General features: G+C 47.2%; 2 protein-coding genes across 3 annotated transcripts; one reads left to right on the top strand and one right to left on the bottom strand.

Moving 5' to 3' along the window:
- Nucleotides 1-1,727: 1,727 nt before the first annotated feature.
- Nucleotides 1,728-3,579, bottom strand: LOC120708614. Of its 2 annotated transcripts, XM_039993966.1 has the most exons (4): nucleotides 2,893-3,579; nucleotides 2,533-2,817; nucleotides 1,970-2,444; nucleotides 1,728-1,918 (listed from the first exon to the last, which is right to left on the bottom strand). In XM_039993966.1, exons 1-3 carry the CDS (start codon nucleotides 3,459-3,461, stop codon nucleotides 1,982-1,984), a joined length of 1,317 nt encoding a protein of 438 aa, XP_039849900.1. In that variant the 5' UTR covers nucleotides 3,462-3,579; the 3' UTR covers nucleotides 1,728-1,918; nucleotides 1,970-1,981. The 2 variants fall into 2 exon arrangements, with proteins under 2 accessions (XP_039849900.1, XP_039849899.1); XM_039993965.1 differs by having other exon boundaries at nucleotides 1,728-2,444.
- Nucleotides 3,580-6,699: 3,120 nt separating this feature from the next.
- On the top strand, nucleotides 6,700-9,836 carry LOC120710253. The gene is made up of 3 exons (XM_039995898.1): nucleotides 6,700-6,878; nucleotides 7,440-7,506; nucleotides 8,799-9,836. The coding sequence occupies exons 1-3, from the start codon at nucleotides 6,700-6,702 to the stop codon at nucleotides 9,834-9,836; spliced, it is 1,284 nt and encodes a 427-aa protein (XP_039851832.1).
- The last annotated feature ends 1,285 nt before the right edge of the window (nucleotides 9,837-11,121 follow it).

Genomic DNA, 11,121 nt, shown 5'->3' with positions numbered 1-11,121 from the left:
GACGCCCTGCCGTATCGTCAAGGTGAGAAATATTCTCGTCAATTCAAATGTGCTAGTTTAGCTTAGATGTTATAGATTGGCTAGTAATTAATTAGCAAAATTGTATATAGAGATTTAGTTTGTTCTTGATTTCGTAATTTAGTTAGAAATTTAGCAATTCGGTATTGAAGTAGTTAGCAATGTAGAAAATTAGTTGTTGGTACTTTTGAATTGAATTCATCAAATATTTAGTAAGTTTATGCAACCAATGAATTTTGTTTGACATAATTTTCAAATTCATTTGCTAGCTTCTGTAATTTTGAGATAATTTTAGGTGGGAATTCGTTACAAATTAATTAGCAAGTCTCCATAAATTGAACAGTTTCATTAATCTACATTGCACATGTAATTATTGTCGTCTTGTGCATACAAGTAGATGGACAATGTAGTCACTGTTTATCATGGGGGAAGTGTCGAGGAAGATGATTTTAGAAATATTAGATTTGTTGGAATGCAAAGGGCCCCTCTGTTGTTCGTTGGGCGACCATTGTTTGCAGAGGTGCTTGCAAGGGCTCGTGATCTGATTCATTGCAATTCAAATGACGATGAAGTCAAAGTTGAGGGGGGTACTTCACTATGGTAAATCGGGCTTAACTTACTAGCATGCCAGGATGATTGGGAGAATTACATAAATGGTGTCACGAAGAATGAAATTCCATTAATTAATTTGCTTATGCGCAAGTTGCCAACTGATTCAAGCCCTCGTATGTATTCTCCCCCCTAAATAATTGGCACTCACCTCCTCGCGAGTTATCGTCTGAACAAGAGTTTCCTGCACCTCCTAACCCTCCAATAGCAACCCGTTCTGGAAATGTGCAAGATACGGTTGTGGTCCCTGATGCAGACTCCGGCCCTAATTTGGATTGCATTTTTCAACAAAAGTTAGAATTATAACACAATGTTAGGTCACAAAGAAAAAGAGCGTCTGTTGTCGTGCTACCTTAGCCCGGTCTTTGCCGTATCACTTAGGTGGATCATATTCGTAGTTTTCACACATAAAGAACCTCATGCCGTAGTCATCTCCTAAAGCCTCTGATTGCATGAACTTGCACAACGAACCGCAGAAGCACATTGGCGCATCAATTTCTTTAGGTATGGTGGCTTTACACTTGCTCCATGGAATGTAGGTTGATCCTGACGAAGACATTTGCGCTATAATGTGGTGCGCCAAATGACGAACAATGATTTCAATAATACACCTATTGTATACCAAATCCATGCGTGAAAATATAGGAGGGGATAGAGGATACCTTGCTCTTGCAAATCTGCGGTTCCAATCAGAGTTTCCAAGGTCCAATTTCTCGATTGAGATGATTCGGCGAGTGGGAGCTGAGAAAATTACCGAGAAGATGGTGAAAGAATGGATAGAAACTCGGGGAAGAAAGATGGGGGCTGCATAAATATTCTACCTCGGCGCCATGGTCTTTGGCGCCGACCCCGGCCACGTCGATAGCCACGCCAGTAGTTGCGTGGAATTGGAGTGCACATCTCGGCTTCCAGAAACGGGAATCGTTTCCCAGGAGTCTATTTGTGAAATTGTTTCGCGCGAAGAGCCAAAAAGCAAAAAAGGCGGCTCAAGCCAGCATATGGTTCAGACTTCAGTTTAGGCCAACTGCACCTGGCCAGGAAGATTTCATTATTTCAATCCTGGAACCATAGACGTGGTCAATATTGCTGACCAATTAGACTTCTGTAATCTCACACAAATTAAGTGGAAGTTTTATAGAGCTTTGCCACAAACTTGAGACTTGTTCTTATGTTCTCTAGTAGTACATCACAGCATCAGAACTGACTGCGAGGGTAGAAATTTACAAGGCTGGAACAGGAACATAAACATCTAGGAGTAGTTCAGACAGACTTGAGTTCAGAGTGCCCAAGCATTACGGTTCGTTTCAGCAGTGCCAGCAAACTACTAACAGAAGCGCACGCCGCACGGTTCGTTTCACTGGCTCAGGAGCAGCATCGCCTCTGGCGGTTGCTGCCCGAACCCGTGGAAGGGGTGGCGGTGGTGCGGCTCCTCCGCCTCCACTTCCCGTGCCAGAGGCGGCGGCTCCGGCTGTGTCACCAGGTTCTCCTTGTCACCCTCGTCGCCGTCCTCTCGCCGCCACCGCTCCTCGAACCGCGAATTGCTCCGGCCGTACCCGCGGCCTCCGTCGCAGTCGCCGTCGTCGCGCCGCCACCGCTCCTCGTACTGCGAGTTGCTCCGGCCGTACCCGTGGCCGCCGTCGTCACCTGGCGGCTGCGCGACGGCGCGCGAGGCGCTGCTGAGGTTGAAGCTGCCGAAGCCCTTGATCTCCCGCGCGATCTGGCGCGCGCGCTCCCGCTCCTCCTCCAGGAACGGGCCCCGCTCCAGCAGCTTGAGCACGCGCTCCGACTTGCTCTTCACCGTCTGGCCCCAGTTGAAGCTGCGGCGGCGAGTTGGTTCACGGATCGCGTCAGCGTCACAGCACCAGCTACGAACGTGATTGAGAGATTGGAGAAGACGCGGGGTACCCTTTCTCGTCGATGTGCTGGAAGGTGGCCATCCGGGCGATGGCGTCCCTGTCCTTCTGGAACTCCGCCGCGACGCTCCGGGGCCCGTGCGTGAGGAGGTGCTCCAGGAGGAGGAGCGCCTTGTAGGCCTCGCGCCACTGCCGCCGGTCGAAGCCTGCGAGGCGCCTGTGCAGGATGCCCGCGATCCGGACGTACTCGTCGATCTCGAACGCCTGCCGGGCGATGAGCCCCATCGTCTTGACGTTGGGCGGCGACGCGTCCCCGTTCGTCGCCTCCTCCGTCATGCTACATCAGGTCATCATCAGACATCAGGGCGGACGCCACGGATCGCGGGACACGGAAAAAGGGAGCGAAACTCACAGCTGCGTCGGGGTGACGTCGGTGAGCGCGAGCCGCGCGGAGCGGATCTTGCCGGTGAGGTAGGAGGACGCCTGCCGCCTGAGCTCGTGGAAGAAGGGCGCGTCCATGGCGCCGCGCCGCGGTTCTCCTCTTGCCGCCGATCGAATCCCAAAGAGGTCGTGGTCGCCACCTATATCGGTGCGCCCGCCCGCCCGCCACCGCCGCGGCCGGCCAGCAACCACTCCGCACAATCTCGCAAGCGAACAAGCGGTACGATGCCGGCGGAGCCGTTGGGTGCGCAACCAATCCACCACCGGGTGACGCGCGCGCAGGCACAGGCGGGGGCGGAGACGGAGCAGCAGCCAGAGCAAGGAGGTGCCGTGGACGCGCGCGCGCTCACTGGACGAGCTTAATTGGTGGGGGGGAGCGAGCACCACCGCGCTGTGCGCCTGTGCTGCTGCGCTCTGACTCCGATCCTCCTTTGAAACGTTCCAAAGGGTGGACGGGACGGGATGGGCCGGCGATGGATGGGCCGGCGACCGTGACAAAACGTCAGCAGTGCGTGTGCGTTTTGAATTTTGAATCCGCATTCCGTGGTGCCGCCGGACGGACGGGACAGAGGAGGAGGGCCGCTGCGGGGGTGGCCGTGCCTTGAGGTCACGTGGTGCGGCCTGCTGGCGCGTGGCGCCTCCGCCGTGTGCCGGCGGCGGCTTCGGCTTCGACTTGGATCGATGGACGATGGGCAGGTGGTGGTGCTGGCTCAATATATATTTGTTGTGCCGTTCTGTGGCTGTCCGGCGTTGCCCGGCCCGCCGTATCTCGGCCGTATCGCACTCGCACCGGCGACGTTGCGGATGTTTTTTTTTTTTGCCCCCGATTTTTTTGGGGCGAGAAGAATGTGCTGACGCTACGTTTCAGGGATGGTGACTGAACCATTTCCGTAGCGGGAGTGCGTGGATTGCAATTGATGAATCGGCAAGGCATCTAGAAGAAGAACATGCGGCGAGAGCCATGAGTCTGGGACGACGTGGTGAGCTCCGGACTCATCTAGGGTAGGCCATGCCCATGCCACGCAGGCACGTAGAAATCCATGAAAAGCTTTTGACCACCGGCGGAGCTACGTATCAGCAAGAGTGGGTTGTGGCCCCCTTTTGTCCAAATAAAATCATATGCAAAATTAAAGCCTTGAAGGACTATCTCGTGTACAACTCATCCAATTTGGAATAAGTTGCAGACCACAATGTATCCCTATGAACGTTGAAAAACAGAGCTTCAACCGGTTCATTTCTAGCTCTACCACTGCATCCTGCGAACGCTGAAAATAGCACCCCTACAATGTATTTCTAGCTCCGCCACTGCTTTTGACTCTTGGTTTGGCAGTCGGGATCAGGACTCGGTTCTCGCGTGCGGAAAGCTTTTGACTCTTGGCAGGGGCGGATCTAGCACCGGGTCAGCCGGGGCTAGTGCCTCTCCTACCTATGCTAGATGCATGAAGCCCCTCCTATGAATTTTTAGCCATTGAAGCTTGAAAGGAACTTCTATAGGTAGAAGATGAAGTGAATAAGCGAACTTCTATAGGTAGAAGATGAAGTGAATAAGCCCCTCCTAATATTTTTTCTAGATCCGCCACTGACTCTTGGTTTGGCAGTCGGGATCAGGACTCGGTTCTCGCATGCGGAAGTAAATGGGGCTGGCACCGCTGCGGACGGAATGGGTTTGCTCCGGTCAAGTACTCTACTCTGTGATTAAAAAAAAGTATTACTCTACTTTGGGTCTGTTTGATTGAGTGTATAATCCCCAACTAGACTTCAGTAGACTAAGAAGCTCATATTTGGTTAGCTGTATATCCCCGGTAGCCAGGCTCCCGTTGTGCAATTTGAGGCTCGTGTCCTGGCTCCGCTTGTGCGGCCAAATTCCGCGTACAAGCCGGGCCAGGCTCCGTCTAACCCGTGTACGCCCGCCCCTGCGGCTTCCTCACCTTCCTTTCCTCCCGTCGCCCCATACCTTCTGCTCCGCTTCTCGCTCAACTACGCCTCATGCCGGGGAGCGAGCTCGCGCGCTCATCGAACCCCGCTTGTGCTGGTGGGTCTCACTGACGTGCGGGCATGGGAGCTCTGCCGGCGCGCGGCCGGTTGAGCTCCATCGGCGGCCAGCTCGCGCGGGGGGCCGCTGGCACAACTCTCGCACGTTCTCGGTCGGCCGAGGGAGCTCCACCGACAGCCAGCTCACGTGCCTCCCACACGCACGGGCCGAAGGAGCCCACCGGCCCCGCTTGCGCGGCTCCTGCTCCCCCCCGCGGCGGCGGCGGCGGAGCTCGGGCTTCCGCTCATGGCGGTGGAGGTCGGGCTCCCACATGCGGCGGTGGTGGGGGTCGGGATCTTGGCATCGCGCGGGCCCGCGCCGTTGACAGTGAGGCGCTCGATGCTCGCTGCGACCAGCATAGTCGTGGCCGTGGTGGCTCCGTGCACCCCGAGCCCAACAAGTGCCGGACATCTTACTATTACTAATAATTATTGAGCTTTTTTTAAGCCTCCAGGTGAAGCCATCTAGGATCCTAGATGGACAGTCTAAAAAAATAGAAAAATCTTATAATTTTTTATAAAAATCAGAAACATCCGACCATCAATTCGACAACTCTAATCATAATAGTCATTGAATATGTTATTTTTTTAATAAATTACTCACCTTTGTCATTATAAAAATAGACTAAAGTAACCCCTAAACATGTATCTAAATTACCCACCTCTGTCATTATAAAAAATAATCTAAAGTAACTCTCTAATCTTTATGTAAATTACCCACTTATGCCATTATAAAATAATATTAAATAATCCTTAAATTTTCATATATATTATCCAATGATAAAATAATAAAAGTTAAAATCAACTCCAAATCTGAAACAAAATTATGTTGTTATAATAAAATCTTAAAGCGCATCAATATAAAATTCTAAATTACTATTCCTATCATTATTAATACATTATTTATGTTATTATGTATATAAACATATATACTAACCATGATATATTCATGTACAAGAGAAAAAATAAGAATACCAATTTTCATGTTGTTCACATAGCTCAAACAAAGTGAACATATATGAAGGTGTGATGCAAAGTGAGAAAATTGTTAGTAACTAAACCTATCACATTTACTACAATTATATAATAATAAATATGTATGTATCTTTGCATTACTGATTTAGAATATTTAATTGGTTAAAGAGAACGTGAGATAGATAATTATTAGATATCTCTAACTATTCGGTGCGGGAGCACAGGTTGATAGACTAGTTGAGCTATAATTGCGGTGCGCTCTTCTCAGGCCCAGTTTAGATCACAACCCGTAAACCCCGTAAACGCAAAAAAAACGTCACATCGAATGTTTCGACACATGCATGGAGTACTAAATGAAGTCTATTTACAAAACTTTTTGCATGGATGGGCTGTAAATCGCGAGATAAACCTAATGAGCCTACTTAATCCGCTAATTATGAATTAATCATGGATTAATTAGCGTCATTAGATTTGTCTCGCGATTTACAACCCATCTGTGCAAAAGGTTTTGTAAATAGACTTCATTTAGTACTTCAAATTAGCAAGATTCCATCGCATAATTTTTTTTGCAAAACATCCAAACACGGCCTCAATTTAGCGAGGACCACCGGTCTGTTCCCTCCAATTTCGCGTTGATTCAGGCTTGGTGGCCTTGTTGATTCGGCGGTGAGGTTTAATTGCAGGCCTTGGTGCCAGACATCTGGCTCAAGATTCGATGTTTTCTGCAGCAAGGATGTCCAATTCGGGTCAATTTCCGTGGCCTGCTTCCCCGATGCTCGACCTCGACGCCACCCGTTGCGGCGAGCGGGACGCGCGGCACGGGGCCGCCGGCGCGTCGTCCTCCTCGACGCGCTCCCGCGCGAGCAGGTTGCGGAGGGAGGACATCGCCGGCGCCATCATCAGGGCGCTTGGGCACTTGCTGTCTGGAGGCTGGAGAATCATGAAGCGGGGGTGAGAGAAAGAGGAATGAGATTGGTAATTTCACCGAAGTGCCCAGATACAGTTATTGTACCAGATGTGCAAACAACCAAACATAATCCTAGACTAGCCAGGCTTGGATTGACCAAGAAATCAAATACAGGCTGATGGCTAATATTAGACATGGACTGGCCGGGCTCTATATTTTAGCCAGGCTAGAATAAGGCCTTGTTTAGTTCTCCAAAAATTTTTCTATAATACCCATTACATCGAATGTTCTGACACATGTATAAAGTATTAAATACAGTTGAAAAAATAATTAATTACATAGTCTAACTGATTAGCATGAGATGAATTTTTTAAATATAATTAGTTCATAATTGGACATTATTTGCCAAGTAACAACGAAACGAAATGTGCTACACTATTAAAATTAATAACTTTTCACCAACTAAACCAGCCTAATCGAACGAATCACACAGACCCTCCGTGTCCCCGTCGTGGTATCAAGTTTAGGCACGAATCACACAGACCCTCCGTGTCCCCGTCGTGGTATCAAGTTTGTCGACAAAGACGACGGCCTGTTCAATGCAGTGCACAAGACGCCGCCGTCCAGGGAATGAACCTCCGGGCTCCGGCCCAGAGAGCTGCCGATGTGAAGGTGAGCAGCGACGATCCGACGACGCTGTGCCGTCAGACCGCACAGGGATCCATGCAGATCAGCGGGTGGTCGCCAGAAATGACTCGGCGTGCTCGAGCAGCGATGGGCCTGGCCTGATGGCCATCGTTCCCCTTCGGTTTGGTATTCGGTCTTGTTTAGTTTTTTCAAAATTCTAAAATTTTACGAGATTTTCCGTAATATCGAATATTTTTATATATATATGAAGTATTAAATATAACTAAACAAAATAATAAATTACACAATTTGTCTATAATTTGCGAGACGAATTTTTTAAACCTAATTAACTCATAGCGGAACAATAATTATCAAATACAAACAAAAATATTACAGTACTTTACGGTCAAAATTTTATCAATCTAAACAAAACAAGGCCAAGAAAGCGAAAGGCTCGAGATAGACAAACTTGCAGACCTGACCCGACTGACTGCTCGCACAGGATGCGATGCAGCTGCACAACGGCCTCATCGTCGTCTTTTACCTTTTCCGTGGTCTCCGGCCGTGTTCAGTTCCGGCCCAAAAAAAATTTGCGTTGGAATCTTACTAATTTAAAATACTAAATGAAGTCTATTTATAAAACTTTTTGCATAGATAGATTGTAAATCGCGAGACGAATGTAATGATGTTAATTAATTCATGATTAATCAATAATTAGTGGATGGTTACTATAGCATCACTGTTGCGAATCATGGATTACATAGGCTCATTAGATTCGTCTCGCGATTTACAGCTCATCCATGTAAAAAATTTTGTAAATAGACTTCATTTAGTACAATATATATGTATCGAAATATTTGATGTGATGTTTTTTTTGTGTTTACGGAATTGGGCCTCCGTCTCGACCTTGGGTGCCCATTTGTCCACGAATGAGCTGTAGCAATCTGTTGATGGCGTCTCTACTTTATGAGTGGGTTTGATTATCCGAAGCTTTTGGAGGTAATGCAACCTTCCCTTTAATCTACTACTTATTAACTGCCAACACATGAAGTCATACAAATCCATCGACAACATGGCCTCTTTCTAGAGAAAGAAATATCATCCTTCTTGACCACCAAAAATGGAGCCTCCGGGTCTTCCATGAGTACTTTTTCAAACACTTCGTCAAGCAGAGAAGCATTATCGCGCACCCAATGTATTTTCCCGATGCAATGCATCAGTAATCTCCCTTGTTCCATCTCCCTTAATTATCCCATCACACATCCAGTAGTTTGGAGCATGAGCCACTGCCATGAGGGATTAATTTTGCAACTTATTTTTCTGTGGGTTATGTGCAGATGGACTCATTGCTCCTGAGGTTGCTTGACGATGACTCGTCATCGGATGAGGACTATGATGTGGCGGCTATAATGCTCGCTGATCTTGCAAAGAATGAGCAGCCCAAACATGGTGGTTCTGTGCAAGGGCATGAGGTGGTTCGTCGGAACAAGCAGAAAGGAGATGCAAAGCTCTTTGATGACTACTTTGCAGAAGAACCTGTGTTTGGTCCGGTCACATTCATACGGCGGTTTAGAATGTCAAAGAAGTTGTTCTTGCGCATTGCAGGTGCTGTAGAAGAACATTGTCCATATTTTCAGCAGAGGAGGAATGCAGCCGGGGACCTTGGCCACAGTGCTTTGAAGAAGATCACTGCAGCATTGCGCATGCTTGCTTATGGGGTTCCTGCTGATTCTCTTGATGAGGCGCTTTACATCGCAGAGAGCACCATAATTGAGAGCCTAAGGGACTTTGTCAAAGTTGTGGTTGAGGTTTTTGGGGAGCAATACCTGCGAGCACCAAATGAGGAGGACACAGCAAGACTTATGCAAATGGGTGTAGCTAGAGGCTTCCCTGGGATGCTTGGATGCATAGATTGCATGCACTGGCAGTGGAAGAATTGTCCAACAGCACGGCATAGGCAATTCATCGGGCATTGCCATGATCCTACAATCATTTTGGAAGCAGTCGCATCACGTGATCTGTGGATTTGGCATGCATACTTTGGGATGCCTGGTTCTCACAATGACATCAATGTCCTACACAGATCTCCACTGTTTGCAAGGCTTGCTGCTGGGAAGGCTCCACCTGTGAACTTTCAAGTCAATGGCCATGATTACACTATGGGCTACTATCTCGCAGATGGCATTTATCCCTCATGGTCCACCTTTGTCAAGACAATTAGAAACCCAAGCAGTAATAAGACAGCACACTTTGCAAAGGTTCAAGAAGCTGAGAGGAAGAATGTTGAGAGAGCTTTGGGGTGTTGCAGTCTCGGTTTGCAATTGTCCGAGGCCCTGCTCGATTTTGGGACCAGACGACCTTGTGGCATATCATGACAGCATGTGTCATCATGCACAACATGATAATAGAGGATGAAAGAGATCAACCTGAAGATTTTGTGTATGACCATGTGGGAACACCTGTGGAACCCGAACAAGATGAAGACCGAATCTACAATTTTCTAGAAATGCATCGAAAGATCGAAGACCCCGTGGCACATAGCCAGCTTCGTGATGACCTTGTTGAGCATTTGTGGCAACTACATGGGCAATGAAAATTACTCTTGTAGCTGAACTACTCTTGTAGCTGAAACTACTTTTGTTTTAATGTATATTTCTCACTTTTTGTATCAATGATGATAATTGTTCACTGTTCTGCATCACTCTGAATTCTGAATTCTTTGACAAAATTATGCAGACTGTAATGTTTGAGATATAAATTATGCAGTGTTATGGTCTCTGAACTGCATTGTTTGACAAAATTATGCAGACTGTGTTTGAGATATAAATTATGCACCATTGCAAACCTGAACTGAACCTGAACTGCAATGTTTGACAAGATGCAGTGTTATGGTCTCTGAATTCAGAGACTGAATATCAGGTTGCTTGAAATGTTTGAAATGGCAACCTGATTGAAATGACATTATGCAATGAAAATTACTCTTGTAGCTGAACTACTCTTGTAGCTGTCACTTTTTGGCTTCATAATTGTACAACTGCTCTTCTGCTGTACCTGTAGAATGAATGCAAATTCTTAGAACAAATGCTGACAAGTTCTGTAACCTTTCTGTTGACTAGCTCAAACACACTCTTGTCCTACCTTAAGCCTGTTGATTCAACTCGAATCTAATTGAATGCACTCTGTGAGTCATGCAGCTGAGGCACAGCTCGAGCTTGTCATTTCAAACCCAGCACAGAGCACTACCAGGTGCTGAGTAGTAGTACTGAATACTGATACAAGAGCAAATACTAGCATAGGTGACATGATTCATTTGTTCTGAACTAACTCATAGCAGTGTCTCCTTTCAGTATCATCAGGAAGGGGCACCTGATGTCTCCAAGTTATTGGTCAACATAATTGCTGTAATTTTCACACAAAAAAAAGATGCTGTACTGAACATCATCAAGATGCCTCTATCAAACTGAATATGCATCCCTGGCATATGCCTGACATGTTAGCCCTGCATTTCTGATGGCAATAATTTTGTCTAGCAAAAATGAAGCAGAAACAGGGATAACAATGTACATTCAGAATAATATATCTAAACTGAATATTTGCAAGTAATCTGAGACACATTGCTGACCGAGAAAAGAAAGTGTTGTATTACTGTGTAACATAATA

Source organism: Panicum virgatum, chromosome 5K (genome assembly GCF_016808335.1).
Source record: "Panicum virgatum strain AP13 chromosome 5K, P.virgatum_v5, whole genome shotgun sequence".
In the NCBI taxonomy this organism is placed as follows: domain Eukaryota; kingdom Viridiplantae; phylum Streptophyta; class Magnoliopsida; order Poales; family Poaceae; genus Panicum; species Panicum virgatum.
This window is presented reverse-complemented; position numbering and strand designations above follow the sequence as displayed.

Excerpts from the sequence above, each read along its gene's own strand:
- LOC120708614 (XM_039993965.1), bottom strand. The coding sequence starts at position 3,461 with ATGCGGATTCAAAATTCAAAACGCACACGCACTGCTGACGTTTTGTCA. Across the intron at positions 2,818-2,892 it reads GACGTCACCCCGACGCAGCT|CATGACGGAGGAGGCGACGA; the intron begins GTGAGTTTCGCT and ends GACCTGATGTAG. Across the intron at positions 2,445-2,532 it reads CAGCACATCGACGAGAAAGG|CTTCAACTGGGGCCAGACGG; the intron begins GTACCCCGCGTC and ends TCGCCGCCGCAG.
- LOC120710253 (XM_039995898.1), top strand. The coding sequence starts at position 6,700 with ATGCTCGACCTCGACGCCACCCGTTGCGGCGAGCGGGACGCGCGGCAC. Across the intron at positions 6,879-7,439 it reads TGGAGAATCATGAAGCGGGG|TGCACAAGACGCCGCCGTCC; the intron begins GTGAGAGAAAGA and ends TGTTCAATGCAG. Across the intron at positions 7,507-8,798 it reads AGAGAGCTGCCGATGTGAAG|ATGGACTCATTGCTCCTGAG; the intron begins GTGAGCAGCGAC and ends GGTTATGTGCAG.